General features: G+C 45.7%; 1 protein-coding gene across 3 annotated transcripts in view; it reads left to right on the top strand.

Moving 5' to 3' along the window:
* Positions 1-15,589, top strand: part of SUFU (SUFU negative regulator of hedgehog signaling) — a 121,348-nt gene extending 105,759 nt beyond the window's left edge. For all 3 annotated transcript variants that reach the window (XM_048858169.2, XM_048858168.2, XM_048858171.2), the window contains exons 11-12: positions 3,900-3,968; positions 7,780-15,589. In XM_048858169.2, the coding sequence (XP_048714126.1) occupies positions 3,900-3,968; positions 7,780-7,869 (159 nt within the window). In that variant the 3' untranslated portion in view covers positions 7,870-15,589. The remainder of the gene's footprint in view (positions 1-3,899; positions 3,969-7,779) is intronic.
* Positions 15,590-15,801: the final 212 nt, after the last annotated feature.

Genomic DNA, 15,801 nt, shown 5'->3' with positions numbered 1-15,801 from the left:
GTTGCTTGTGAATATTGCAAATAGCCATTACAAAGGCAGAATGACACTCCAGGGTGTGAAGCTGGTGGCAGCAGGTCCGTAGGGTGGAATGTTTGTGCGCAGTTGCTGAACTGTGAAAATACTATGTTATGTATCTATGGGGCTTCTCTGACATCAGGGGGAACACGAACTTGTTTTCTTTGCCAGTCATGGCCAAAAGATTTCACAGTAGGAAAGGTCTGCTCTGAGGAGAGGCACATCCAGCTTTGAATATGCAGAAAACCATTTAATTTGGCCTCCAGATTGCACAGACTTTCCCATAGTTGCATCACAACAGAGTGTCTGTGTTATTCTTCAGAGAGCGAATAAGCTGCTCCATCGTTTATGATCTCCCTGCAGTATCCTGTTGATAAGATCTGGTAACGTTCTCAAAGGAAGACTCTGGGTTCAGGTCTGAATACACAAAGAACAGGGCCTATTTGTTCAGTGTGAGCTTCTAAGGTTTACATCCCAAAGGAAATTAAATTAGATGCCTAGAGCTACGATGGTCTGTCCTGTTTATTTGCTGGAATGTCACCTTTAATATCATGCACATCTAACGTGTGTGTGTGTTAATGTGGTGGTGTACTCTGCAGGCCTGGGCATGCTAAGAGGACTAAAAACCTGGGACGGGGGGGAGTGTGTGTGTGTGTGTGTGAGAGAGAGAGAGAGAGTGTGTGTGTGAGAGCAGTTGGTATTGATTTTTATTTATTTTCAGGCTCTTTGTAAGTACCAGAATAAAAGGAGCTCTCTTCTGTATGAAGATCTACTTGCTGATCACAAGGATAGGATCTGCGTGGTCTGTGCATTCCTGCTTTGATGCCTTTATTACATTTTGGTTGGGCTAATTCTACGGGAGGAACCTGGTTTCAGCGTGTGTCCAGTGTAGCTATGTTTTTAGCCTCTAAATCTTTTCAGCAGTTAGACATGCCCAAATGCTATGTTAATGGTACCTATCCCCAGCACCCTCCAGAGACTATGATGGTGAAGATTTTCCCCAGCTGCCTGGTCTAGCAAACCATTTTTTAAAAGATGGCTTACAGGCATTCCTGAGACACAAGAACACACTATACATTTGGCTGCTCCTGGCTTCCAAAGCTCCTTTCAGAGGAAAGGAGGCCCTGTTCACCCAAGACCAGAACTGTGCTGGCTAAGAGGCTTTGTGCTCTTGTTTCAACTGGAGTTAGTTGATTGCTGGCTAACTGAAGTTAACGAACATAATTGCAAATGCTAGTCTAGATACTCCACATACGTTTGTTCCAGGATCCAAACCGTGGTGGTTTACCCTAGGGGCTGCACCTTCTGCCCTTTATTCTGTACACGTCCTTCCCTGCTCACCCCCATTGAATTTTTTCATTCCCTGCCTTGTTCTTCTCTGGCCTGCAATGAGATTGGTTCATTTGTGCATGTATTTCTCCTTCCCCTCTCTCCTCTGACACCCTGGGCTCCTCCCCCCCCCACCCTTTGGCTTGTTTTTGCTCATCTATTTTACTGCTGAATATGTATTTCCTCCTTGCCCACTCATCTGATTGCTTTGGGTGCTGGTTCCTTCCTCTTATTTGCTGCTGTGTAGTTTGCTACGTCTTCCATATCCTCAGTCCTCCACTCTCCACGCACTGCCCTGTCACTCACTGCCAGGCTACACCTCCACAGAAGCTGATCTCCTACATACAGGGTCCCAGAGCCCGCCCTAGACAACCCTTGCCAGCTGCACCATCTTCTGAGTTACCCATGCAGGTGACTGTTCTGTTTCTGAGCATGGATGGCTTTGGTTTTATTTGTGAGTAAGCAACCCTTTAGGTGCTTCAAACCTTTCATTGACCAACAGGTATTTCCAGTTCAGTGTGCACCAGGGCTACCATCTCTGCCAAAGAACTTGCCCACTGTAGTATAAACCAGCCTGCTGTAGTGCTCATAGATGTTTGGATTTAGTGTGCAGCCAAAGAGATGACAGTCTAAGGCCCAACCTACACGATAATAAACCCGGAATCATCTGATTGGAGCCAAAAAGCCTTATGGAGCGTGTGGGTCTGTGATGTGATGCCACTGTCTCCACTGGCAGTTCCTCTTGGGCTTCAGGGGTGGCTCCGTGCCACACCACAAACTGGGTGCTGAGTCTAAACTCTAAGTTAGACTGAAAGCTCTTTGGGGGCAGAGACAGGGTCTTCCTTTGTGTACAGTGCCACTGCCAGGTATGATAGTAGCTGGAGTGGCCAGTGCCTTTTCTGTCCATCTAGCCGATTCAGGGGTTCTCAGATTGTGGGCCATGGGTTCCTAGTGAATAGATCAGAACTTACTAGGGAATCCGCAGCATCAGTGCCGTTCTGTGCTTCCCACAGCGAGCTCTGTGCTGCAAGGGAGGCTGTCAAAAAGCCAGCACTCAGATAAGCTCCAGTTTGGAGCTGGAGGGGAGCAGAAAAGGGGTGGAACTGGGGGTTGGCCTCGCTCCCTTTCAGCACTGGGAGCTGGGGAGAGTTGCCTGAGCTCTCAGAATGGGAATGCAGAGCTGAGGGGCCAGAGGGGAGGAAGTGGGGGACCCATGAGTGGATTTGGAGAGGATGAGTGAGGAGGAGGGAGAATGCAATGCAGGCAGAGCAAAGAAGTGGGAATGCCAGCCACTGTAGGATGGAGAGGTGCTGGGGATGGACTGTAAAAGGAAAGGGTGGAGTGAAGGGAGAAAAAAAGAACACAAGGAGAAGCAGAGAAAGAACAGAGCTGTGAGCTGCAATTTGCCAAGTTAATAGCCTGCTGTCTACCCAAACCCCGCAACACCACGCCCAGCGCCCCTCACCGGACCCATGTGTGGTGGTGGTTTCCTTGTCCTTGACTCTTTCTCTGCTTGTCTCCAGCATGCCACCCCTCCTCAGCAGGGCTTGCATTTATCTCTGGCCCTCTAAAAACTACGCTGACGAGAAGCTGTGTGTGCAGGCACCTTCTGATATGGCTTGTGTCTTTTTAAGAGAAGGGCGAGGGAGGATCCTGCGAAGGACTGGTTCTGCCCTTAATACAGCTGATGTCAGTGGGCATATCTGACTTCAGTGGAGCTATGCTGACTTACACCCGCTGGGGGTCTGGCCCTCTTTTTTTTTGAGGGGGGTATAGTCAGAAGTTATTGTCCAAGGAACTTCACGTTTGCTAGTCCTACCCTGGAAAAAGCCTGAGCCTTCCCCCTTCTATCCCACCCCTAAACTCTCCCACCGACTAGCAAGGCTGGGGGGAGGGGGAATCATTCTGACTGGGAGTGGGGGGAGTTGCACATTTGGGAAGGACCAGTGACTGGTTTTCGGAGCCGAGTCTGAGAGCCATGCTGCATATCCCAGAACCTCCTGCTCCTGGCTTGGGCACCTCTCTGAATGCCTCTCCTGCTGAATCTGTGGTTTTTCTAAATCATACACCATTTAACAAGCCAGGTCTCCAGATCAGAGACCTCGAGGTGCCCAAAATGCAGACTCTGTGCAGGTTCCAGGCTGTCCCGCCCTGTCCCCTTGCACTAGCTGTAGCCCAATTACACTAGAGACTTAACTTCAATGTGCCAGATGAAAGTGTCTCTGTTTCCCACTGCTTTCCTTTGCAATTGTTTGCTTGGCCCCTTTTTGCTCTCCCCTGCCTCCCTCCCCCTTCCTCTCTGAAGCTGAGCCTCTAATTTTAGACGTAGGAAGATAATTGATGGTAGCAAAAGATTGCCTTGTAATCTTAGCATTTTTTGCAGTGGTTGGGGTTGTGGGGGGGGAGTAAAGCCAGGAGCTAGAGGCCTCAAACCTTTGTGTCGCCAAAGAAAAGTATGTACAGTCTCCCCTCTGTGCAGAAGAAAGGAGTCTGTTGCTTGGCAATTACATAAAGCTTGGAGTGTAAAAGAGTAAACTAGTGTCTCCCCCTTGCAGATCCTGTTGACTGAAGAGTTCGTAGAAAGAATGCTGGAAGACTTAGAAGATCTGACTTCTCCAGAGGAAGTAAGGCTGCGTTGCTCCCATATCTGGCATCTACTGGCTGAGAGAAAAGCAGCACAGTTTGCTTGTTTTGTTAGTTTTTGAGTTTGGCAGCTTCCAGCCCTTCCCACAGCTTCAGGGCTCAGCCACCCTTTGAGCCTGCTGGCATAAACCAGGCCACCTGGAAGCGAAGGGACTGCAGAGGCAGTCGGGGAGCTGCAGCTCATCCAACACAGCCCCAAAAGTCGGGGGTGTTGGCTAGCGAAGAGGCCATGGTTAGTGCTGCTGCGAAATGCACTGATTCAGCACGCTTCCCCAGGCAGCCTCCACTGGCAGGGGTCCCGACAGCAATTTGAGTGCTGCCATCCCCCAGCCAAAGCCCCAGCGGAGCAGAGCTGTGCAGCAGCCCTCGCCAGTGCACTGGGGTGCAGCTTGTGCCCCCCACAGCAGCATGGCTGAATGACCCCTTTGTACGTTCTCTGTGCAGCCACGGTGCTAGCCACACTTCGTGCTGGGACCTGCAGAGCAATGTGGAACACCCAGCAAATTTGCTGCCACTTTACTTCAGAACCTCTTTTGGGTGGGGAGGGAGGGGCTATTTAATACCCGAGTTAGTTCCCTTTCCTCCCAACCTCTGTTAAGCTCATGTGTGGTACACAGACACACAGGGCCAGCCTGGCAGTGCTGAGCCACAGCAGCAGGGGACGCATCACGGTGACGGACTTTCCCCATCGTGTGACCCAGTCGCCAGGAGCATTTTAACACCAGCTCTCCCCTGCACTCCACATAAATATCCTGCCTCACTTCAAAGAGCAGTGGCAGCAATGACATGTAATATTTTTAATCCCATTTTTATAGCTCCCTGCAGATTCTAAAGAAACTTTCCTAGGCTTGTAAAGTAGCCCTCCCTCCTGTCCCACTGTCCCTCCCTGCTTCACCTCCCAGGAAAACCTCAGTGCTCTAATTGTTCAACCCTGAGCTGACGTAATGCCAGTTACATATGCCCTGTGAATGAGCGCAGCAGTGGATCAAGCACCTTGCTAGCAATGTTGTGAATATCAGGCCAGCTCTTACCCATTTCAACCTAAGCCAAAGATCATTTGTGCCAGTGACTGGCTAGCACAGAGGTGCTCGTTTTGGAGTCCCTTTTTCCAGGACTAGTGTTCCTTAGCTTTATTGGGAAGCAAATGCTGTACGTAGGGTGATTATGTAGTGCCAGACAAAGGATAAAAGACTGGTTTCCACCTTGCTTTGACATTACTCATTTCAAAATGTTCTCTGATCATATTCTTCTCTGACGTGACCATTTTGGAACCTTCCCAGTTTAAAAGAGAAGGGGTGGGGGATTCTTTAGATGGTTATGATCTTTCATCACCCAAAATCCTGCAGGACTTCATAAGTTACAGGATCCTAGTTTGTAAAGAGTTTTGGGTCAACTTTGTACATTCCCGAGAGTCTCCTTTGGTGGTTGCTGGTATCCAGCTAAGTAGAATAAAAATTCAATTTTGGGTTCTAGGAAAAGAACCCCTCCTTCATGGTGTAATGAGCCAGCAGTGGAAGGTGAAATGAATACCAACTGCAACACCACACAGGTCTGGCTGAACACCTCAAAAACTCATTCTGTCTTTGTGTCTCTTCATTAATGTTAGAATGGTTATCTGTTATGTGCATGAGACACTAGAGATGGAAGGGGGGCCTGTAGGCCAAATCAGATAGTGACCGAAAACAAGGGTGCAGGTTATACAGAGGTTTATAAAACAGTTGGAAAAGTCGTGTAACTTGCACCAGTTTTTATTCACTAGAGGAGTAAAATTGAATGTCAGCTTAGGAACTGAGGGGGCAGATGTAGCCCCAAAAATGCAATTACTGGAACGGTGAAAGGTAAATTTGGGGGTCCTTTACTACTTATGCCCACTCTCCAACACACTTGTACCAAACATAGGCAAGTCTACGCTGTGGTGGGGGGTGAATGGCAGCTCGTGTTTTCATAGACAGGCAATTGCTGAAGCCCACTCCACGGCGTCCTTGCTTCTAGTTTTAGCGAGCTAGCTGGAGTACAGCTACTGTGGGTAAGTCTGTGTGAGCTGCCGGTCACACCCCTGGCTGCAGTGTAGACATAGCCATAGTTTACATGGGCACATGTTTCATCACAGAGTGTGGCCCAAGAACTTGCATGGGAAAGGAACCCATTGTACTAGTTCTGAATTTAACATCTCTGGTTTAAACAATCCTCCCTAGTCAAGGTGGGACCCCAGGCAGAGGCCCCTGTTCAAATATCAAGGAAAATCCTTCCATCAGCTGGTGCTAGGCTGTGGATGCAGCAAAATTTTAAAAACAAAGCAATTCATTTTCCAGAAGTTTCCCGTGCTTTGTCTGCACAGGCTGGGAGTGACTGGGACAATCCTATTCCCTGAAACGGCTTTCAAGATCAGTTCATTGCATGTTTATGAATGGAGCAAATGTGTAATCTGGAGAAGCCCTAAAACATGAGGCATCTCTCCTCCTTCCCCCCCTTCACTCCCCCCCCCCCCCCCCTGTCTGTTCTTGACATTCTTTTTCCACTCGGACTGTCCTCTGTGAAATCAGCAGCGGGAAGCAAAAATGAAATGGATCTTTTTCCTCCTCTGAGACACTTATCCTGTAACTCCACGATTGCTCAAAACCCCGCTTCCCCACAGCATGGCTTTACAGCTACTCTGCCTGGGCTTACCCTTAGTGCAGACACCCTTCCATTTGCTTCCTGCTCAAACAAACTGATGCAGGAACACTGACTCTCTGAGATGGCCAGTCATCTTGTTTCTTCTTGCAACAGTTCAGTGCATCCCATAGCAAAACTGTTTTTGACAGAGCAATTCTGGCACATGCATGTTAAAGCAGTGGTCAGACCAGTGCATTGTAAGGACTCCTCAGACAGCTGTCCAAGAGTGCCCAACGCTGGTTCTGGGAGCAGGAGGTTTTGGGGTTACTTTCCAACAGGAGGGTCTGTGTGGTGGGGTGGAGCTAGGACTGGATGAACCAGAGCAGCTGTAATATTTGTGTCTTCCCCTCCACATGAAGAAGTAGCCATTGGAAGCAGTGGCGTGTAAAATCCAACTTGAGCTCAAGTTCCTATGCTGGATATTGCAACCAACACTTACTTAATAGTCAGGGCAGCTGTGTGTGTGGACATAAGCCATGGTACATGCACTGCAAAGTTAAAGGGTTTGTTCCAGAGGGTTTTTTTGGCCATAAAATAAGTGTCCCAAGGACGGTATTCAGAAACACTGGCTCTCCTCCACCAGGACAGCATGACTAGCTGCTACCCATGTGAATCATTGTGCCACTTTCTGCCTGCTACATACAGAACCATATAGCCTCACGTATATCACATGACGCAGAGAATCTTAAAGCCGCTGTCTGATTCTTGCTTTAAAGCAAACAAAGGGGGCTCGTGGGGCCTCAGGGCAGTTTGAGAAAACACAGTGAAGGGGAAAGGGAGATGCTCTTGCAAGTTGCAGACTTTCACTAAGATGTGGGAGGGGAGGGAAAATGGTGGTGGGAACAGTAACCCTGGCAGAATTCACCGAATGAAATGAACAACACTTGGGCTGGAATCTCGTAACTTTACTTTGGCAGCAGAGACACAAATTGCATTATCTAATGTCCACTGCTGTCCAAAATATACTGATGGGGGAGGGGGGAGCGTTTTCTTAGTGGCCCTTTGCTTTAAAATAATAATAATAAAAAAAAACCTTAGCTCTTAAATGGAGGGCTGCCTGCTTTCAGAATAGCTTTGGGTTAATGTGGGTTAGGCTGCAGGGAAATACATTAACTGACTCCCTTTATTGCCTCGTAGTTTAAACTTCCAAAAGAGTACAGCTGGCCTGAAAAGAAACTGAAAGTCTCCATCTTACCAGACGCTGTGTTCGACAACCCTCTGCATTAGAGCTGAATTACACCCCCCTGACATCGGGGAGAGCCAAGAGACTGTACGTTGCTTAGTGACTCACCGGATAACTAATGCAGTAAGAACTGTGCCTTCAAATAAAGGAGATTGCTGCACAACCACTGCAAACAGAAGAGGAGTTACACAACACCAACCCAGACAGAACGGGACAGTGCTGAGCCCTTTCTTCCCCATCCTTTCCTGGGCTGAACTCTCTGGGAACAGCCTGCGTATGTTTGAGTGCAAGTGAGAAATATTTAACTATGAAAAGTAGTGCTAAGAATTCTTTCCCTGTTCTAGCTGGCTACAAATATCCCTGCAGTCTTCACCCAGGGTGTCGATACCTTGTACGCCTATATTTACATACGCACTCTGCCAGATGCAAGCACATGGATTAAATGTTCTCTCCGTGACTCTGGAATCCTTTTTATTAGCCAGACGTTTACCGACTGCAGAACTGTTCCTCCAGGGGCTGTTTTGTCTTTTCAGAAATGGAATGGTGTTAACGAGGCCAGAAGCTCGTAGGCTTCATTTAAAGATGAACTCTCAAGTTTAGTCAAAAAAACAAAACAAAACCCCCTCCCTGCCACTCGAATTAGGAAAGGTCTGAGCGTTGAGCTCTGTCTGATTAGCTCTGGTATCGCTGCAAACAGAGGCAACTTTCTTCTTGCACATCCTGTCCTAGCGTATGAATGTATGCATGAGCCCTGGAGAAGGTTGTGACCTCTGCTTTTGCACAAGCAGGAGGAAGGGAGACTACCGGAGCAGAGGAGGAGATCTCCTGTTTACAGAATGTTTATCTGTCAAGGGATACGGTCAAGTACTTTTTCCTTGCTATTGTACAGAATCCCTTCAAATCCTAGAAGTGGGAAAGGACCTGTGTGTTCAGAGGGGCCACACTCTAGGAACCAGAGGGCTGCTCTAAATCGTTTAATAGGGAGATCGCATCCACCCTTCCCATCAACAGAGAGTAGCCACCAGCCGAGTCCTGGAAGAAAGCCTTATCTGCACTACAAAACAAACCCTGCTGGGGACCTGCTTACTACACAGTTGTCCTTAGCACAGTTCCATCTTACCAGACTCTGTGTTCATCAACCTGCAGCATTTTCTCGGTGCACTTGGGACCGTAACCATGTGCTAAGGCCTTGAACCTTGCTTTGAGGATTGGGGGACGAGCAGGCTGTAACCGGGTCCCATAGGTAGTATTGTAGTCTCAGCTTCAGGCTCTGCTTCCGACATGCAGCTCCCTCTTGGTCCCAGCGGCCTCCCTTAGACCAAGATGAAGCATGCGTGCTGAGAGCTTTTGTCTCTGCAGGTTCCTGCCTCGTACTGAAGAGCAGGCCATTGGTGGATGCATTACCGATGGGCTGCAGGCAACCCCATGCTTGAGTCCTTCCCCTGCCAATCCTGGATTGTTCTCTAAAGCAGATTCTCCAGTGCTTTCTAAGACTGTATTCCAATGTGACTCTGTCACTTCTAATTATGTGGGTGCAAATTTCTCTCCCCACCCTTTTCCACTCACAAGCTAACATGGCTGTTTCTTCATCTCTGGTTGTACACAATACAGTGGTCTTAACATGGCTGGGACAAGAACTTTTAACAACTGACTGCCTTTGTTCAAACAGCCATGGCTAAAACTGGCCCTAACCTCATAGAAGCTGTTTGTTGTCTTAATTTCTTCCCAACAAAGTGGGATTTTTGTCAAGATTTTTAAAATATATTTTGGAGCTGGTTGATGTTGGATGTATAGTCCTGTGGTTGAGGCATGTATCTAGGAGCTGAGAGATCTGGCTCTGCTCTGGATATCCTGTGTGAGTGTAGGCAAATCACTTCACTTCCTCCTCTACAAATGGGGATAATATTCCCAGGGGGTTTGGGATGCCTAGTCCATTAGCATCTGTGAAGTGGACCAAGATTCTCAGAGAGAGGTATGAGTACCATTATTTTTATTATTATTTAAGGCAAGCCAAATCCAGGTCCTACGTTGCTTAACAGCTTCCTTTTAATGAAGCTATGAAAGCAATTTAGATGTAAATGAGTCTGTAATTTTGTCTGAACTCAAAGGATCAACTTGAAATCATAATTTTAAAGAGCAGAGTTTCCAATCTCAGGGCCAGCCGGAGTGACTTTTGTGTAGTGGCAGACTGCATTTATCCAGGAGAATCTTTGGCTGGCTTTCAGCGTCCCATTTAGTATGAAATGTGTACGCAGTGCCGGTCTGTTCTGTTCATTAACGTTGGTGGGAGTTGTAGATGCATTTCCAGGGGCTAGTGGACTAAAGAGAGACTGAAAATTGGCATGCAAATCTACCAACCCAGGCACAGAATGACTCTCCTTCCCACCTCACTGTGAGGGAATAGTGGCATCATGTCAATCAGAAAAGGGGGAAAGTGGGCAATGAAAACTTTGCCCTAAACCACAGATTTCAAACAGCAGCCCATGGACCGCTGTAGAGTGGCAAATACTTGCCAGTGGTGTTTGGAGAACTGGCTGATTGCCATGGTGCTGGCTCCTCTTCCTTGTCTCCAGCTGCGAAGTCTCATTAAGAGAAGTTGAAAGAACAGGACTTTCCTAGGGTGATTTGTCCCTGTCAGCAATTTCTGCTGTTCCCACAGAAGTCACAAAAGGGCAGAGACCAGGAGGCCATCTCTGAGTTCTGTCCCTCTGCTCTAACTCAAACTGAGACTCTTTGAAACCTTTCCACGAGACACATGAGCAAGTGCCGGACTGTAGGTAAAATAACTTCTCTCTGCAGGATTTTTCTCCAAATCTCCTCTCTCAGATTTGTTCTTCCATTCTGCATTCACTCCTCTTCGACGCTGTGGGTTGGATGTTCGTTGGCTTCAGAGGGAGATGTGAAGAGACCACACTTGAGGCTTGGCCTATGCTACACGGCTAGGTCGATATAAGCTGCCTTGTGCCGACCTAGCTGTGGAAGTGTCTTCACTTCAGTTTGGCTCCTGACGATGTAAGAGCCTGTCCACACCGATTTAGTAACGTCACCTCCCCAAGTGGGATAGAGTCACAGGTAAAGTAATTAGGTCAATGCAATGTCAGCGTAGACGCTGTGTCGCTTATCTCAACCGTTGTTGGCGTTCAGGAGCTGTCCCACAATGCCCCACACTGACAACACAATCTATACAAGCACTCCTGGGGAGGATGCATGCTGCCAACACAAGGAGCGAAGTGAGCACGCGCAAGCGATTTAATAGCTCCGGTGGCTGTATGCCGAAATAAATTAGGTTGACATGATTTTGTCATGTAGACATGACCTGAGTGCTTTGGAAATCCCAGCTATATCCATGTCTTTTTGTTCATATGTCACGTTTTTTATATAGTCATCAGTATCTGAGTTATGACCAGTTGGCAAGATAGGTACCTTTTATTTGTAAGACACTTTCTCACAAACCCTATTCTTAAAGCCTCGCTGGCTGCCAGATTACATTTTGTTCCAAGGGAAGGAAGTCGGGTCTTCCTAATTAGTTTAGCAAATTTAAAAAAAATAAAATAAACAAATCACTGCTAAAATAGCAATCTACGGCCTACTGCCACCCTCTCTGAAAGGGATTCACTGTTGAAAGGAAACTTTTTGACTCTAATGTTGCACTCCTGTCTCCATTCTTTTAGAACAAGAAAGTTGCACATTAATCAATATTTAGAGACCTCGTCACCCATAACACTTTTCCCCGGGTGTTGTTGAAGTTTGCAGTCATGCCAAAGACTAATCAATTGGCAGCTAAACTAGATCTTGCGTTTTGATATTTTTCTAGTTGTTTTTGTCTTGAACAGGGGGAGGAGTGACATGGGAAAAAAGAGAACTTTTGAATATATTTTTTTTAAATGAGTAAATGGCTCGGAAAGGGAAAGACATAAGTGTTAATTCCAAGGTGGTTTTCCAGGCCAGTCTTGCTGAGAATGGCTGCTTTTAGATTTGTTCAGGCTGGTGGAGATTTGAACAGGGATTATACAAAAACCAAGCCATGCAATTTGTGTTGGCTGGAAGCAGTGATCTGGATGTAAATTGCATTTTAAAATAAGTGTGTAGAGGTTTCTCTTCCCCCTGCCCCAATGCAGATAGATAGGAATACTTCCTTTATGGCAGACCTCTGATGCCTTGAAAGTCTAGCATGGGGACAGCTACCTTCAAACAAGGGAAATCCCAAGAGCTGTAAACATACTTCCCCTCACACACTTGGTTTAAAAAAAAAATACAGTTACAGTATTAAAGAAACTAGGCTCTCAGCAGACCGGAGAGAGCCCTTAAGTGTTGCAATTGGCGTGACCTGTTGTAATATTTTCTGTGGCTTAGACATAGAATATCTGCTATGTGTAATGGCTTTGAGGACAGTGGTAGGTTGGTTTTATTGTACACAGATTTGCCAAGAATGATTTGAGATGGCATGCTAAAGCCCTACGTTTTAAATAATCTGTAGCTCTTGAATGGTCACAGGGCACAAGATTGTCTTTGAGGAAATAAACATTTGTTTACAAAACTTGAGACCAGTAGAAATACTTAGAGGATGGAATTTAAACTTAATAATGAATTGATGCATGGTTTGTTAGATAAAACATTGACCTGCAGTGTCAGTGACCCAAGTGTTGCAAATTGGGCTGTTGCAATCAAACCTGGAAGTGAAATTAACTAAAACAAAAGTGAATCTGACTTAGGACCCAATTCCGCAAAGGGATCCATGTGAGCAAATCCTCATTCCAATGCTCAGTCCTAATGACATTAGCGAGGCATACGGATCCACTCGCATGGAGACTGGCCCTCGGTCTGTGTTGATTATCAACGCAAGGCGTAACCACTTGGCATAAAAAGCAAAAAGCAAATTAAGAATTTTTTAAATCTAAATAGTGTCACTTAATATACAGAGCAAATGGTCCTATTTGTTTTCCCCGACACTGCCCGCAAATGGCTGTCTTGTTAGGAAATGGAAGGTGAAATTATGACGTGGCTGCTTCTTATTCTGTTTTAATCATTAACAGTTTACAGAAGTTGCTGCTGCTTCTCTTTCGATCCCCTTGTGTGACTCTGCAGGCTCTTTAATTGAATGAGCTTCGTTATCATTACTCATGTGCTGTGCATTTACCACATCAAGCTAGTCAGCAGCTCCTCCCAAGGAAAACTCTTTCAGACTCCATTTAGAAACATGGCTGCTGCTCGCATTGTTCTCTGGTGGTGGGCAGAAGTGAGGTCTTCTCTTACATTTCTCTGGCCTTTTTATTACTACGAAAGGCCTGTGTGGAAAAGGAATCTTTGTTGCTTAACAGCTCATCTTGCACCTGCTGTTTATTGCACCTGCTGTTTATTCCTGCCTCACATGTTCACATCCAAAGTCATAACCCCCATTTTGTTGCCTTGTAACTAGCTACTAGCAAGGATTGCTCTCACAACTGCGGTGGGGGCTGTAACTTCAGGGGGCTGGAAATAGATTAATAGACTTTTAAAACCAGTACAGACTATTAGATAAATCTACTCTGACTTCACCTATAACCCAGGCCACAGAACTTCACCCAGGCACTGAGCCCAATGACCTGAATTTGTCGAAAGCGTCTTTTAGACGGATGGCATTAGATGGAGAATCCACTAGTTCCCTTGGTAGATTTTCCAATGGCTAATCACCCTCATTTATACATAAAATGCACCTTATTTCTGGTTTCAGTTAAACGACAGGAGCAGATTAATTGTTAAGCAGCAAAGATCTTCTCCCTGCTTAATAAAAGCAAGGGAAGTGGGGGATGAATGGGGAGCAAATGTTTCAACAGGAATCTATCTATCTAACATTTTTGAACACGTCCTAACATTTTAAGCCTAATTTAGGTCTCCGATACGATGGCAATTTCCAGCGAGATCTGTAGCAGCTGCTTGTTTTTGTGACACTTCCATAGCATAATGATGTGTGCCCGCTCTTTCCTTCTTTTGTAAAGCTTCCGTTCAGTGCCAGTCCAAAATTTCAAACCGAGAATAAGCCTGTGGCTGGCGGTGTGTTTTAAACTGAGCCCCCTATTGACCTGTATCTCTCAGGCAATTAACTTGTCGTGTAATACACGTCACCACTTATTCATTTCTAGTACCATTCTATTTCTTCTAAAATTGCTCACAGACCATAAAATCATAAAAAGTGGCGTATTAGCTTAGAAATGTCATTTCAAGTCTGCCATAAAGGTGCCTATTTCCTTCCCTCCATGAGATAATGGGAGGTGGTAAAAGTGTTAAATAATCTTGTGTGCCTCATTATTCACGGTTGAAATTTTAGGTCCCTGATAACAGTGTTACACAAATATAGAACTCACTGTGTGGTAAATGTTAAAAGGACACTGTCAAGTGCTTTTTTATTTTTGAAATGACTTAAAAATATTTTTTCTCAACACCCTCTTAAAAGCAGGAGTAAAATTTCCTTTGTCGCTGATTGTTCTATTTTGCAAACACTAATTTTTCCTTTTCTGCATGTCTCCATTCTCTGCTAGGGAGGCTGTTAAAGCAAAATGGTTTTTGTTCCCTTCCCCAAGGCCCAACTACAGTGTTGTAAGCACAGCTCTGTAAATACTCTTCTGCTGCGGAGCCAATGGAGGGGGCAAAACATTGCCCTGAATTTAGGTCCTACATAAACAGTTGTAGCTGTTGGTTGTTTCTTGACAGTGGAGTGGTTAGAATCCAGGGGATATTCCACGGTATAATAGTCTCCTGATACCAGTAGGTCCAGATTAGGCCCAAGATGCCTTCGCCAGTTTCCTCTGCAATAACACACAGAATTTCAAGATACCACCTGCCTTAGAGAATGTGAAGCCCATTGGGGACAGAAGAAAGGGGAATTGAGTTTAAACGACTGTGTCCTTCAAGCAGCGACTGATCACAGACTCTGAGGATTCTGCCCTTTTAATTTTGTCCTTTTGCCTTTCCTTGAAGCAGCCATTTACAGCTCAATGGTATTGGACTGTTTCCTGTGCTTAGGAACCTGCCATTCCAAATGCAGGATTCTTAACTGGCCCAAATACATTCAAATCCTGCTCCTGCCCTCCCTTAAAGTCCCAGTGGGCTTGGATTTAGCTGTACTCAGAAGCAGAGAAGGAGATGTTTAAAGGAATGATTAGCCATATTCACACCGAAGGGATTTACTTGCTTTTTCAAGACTCTTTTATATCGATAGGGCCCAGGTTGGGTACCAAGTCCTTTTCCTTACCTATAAATATTTTTGTAAAGGGATAGAGCTTTTGTTGCTGTTGTTGTTGACGACACTAACTGTTGGGAGGCCGTTGAGCTGGATAACCTAGGAGAAAATGAGCATTTATCTGTGGGTTACATAAAACGGACAGAACCCTGACCACTGTGGTTGCTTTTTGCAGCCATCAGCTGAGGTGAACATTTTTGTAGTTCATCTGTTTCTTTTTTGCGTGCGTGTGTGTGTGTATTTTTCTTATTAGAATTCTAGGGACACTACTGAATCGGTCTGCAAGGAGCCTGTGTTCCTACAGTCTGTGTCAGTACTTCGTAGTTGGACTTTTTTTTTTTTTAACCAAAAAAAAAAAAAATTAAAAATGGAAAGCTAAACTAGCAGAGGTTTTTAAATATTTTATATTAGTTCCTAATGTAAATTCTTACTTTGTTATTGGTGTGCCGGTGCAATCCACCCGCACGTGACTTTTTTGTAAAATTTTTGTGACTCACTAAACGTTTCTCCCCCCGTGTATTCTAAGTGCATTAAACATATTTGCATAATTGGTTGTGTCCTTTTCTCTGGGTGGTTGCAAAAGAAAGATAATGGGATGGATTGATTCGTGTTCATTATCAGAGCTGCACTTAGATCCTTGATTATCAACCAGTCTCTCCTTAGTCTTAGAATTAGCTAGACTATAGGTCTTGTCTATGGGGGTAACTTCTGTTCTAAACTGTTAGGGCAGACCATAAGTTAGAAAGGAATAGAGAACGTA

The sequence above is a fragment of the Caretta caretta genome, chromosome 7, assembly GCF_965140235.1.
Source record: "Caretta caretta isolate rCarCar2 chromosome 7, rCarCar1.hap1, whole genome shotgun sequence".
NCBI classification, from domain to species: domain Eukaryota; kingdom Metazoa; phylum Chordata; order Testudines; family Cheloniidae; genus Caretta; species Caretta caretta.
The sequence above is the reverse complement of the archived record's forward strand: the minus strand, read 5'-3'. Positions and strand labels throughout refer to the sequence as shown.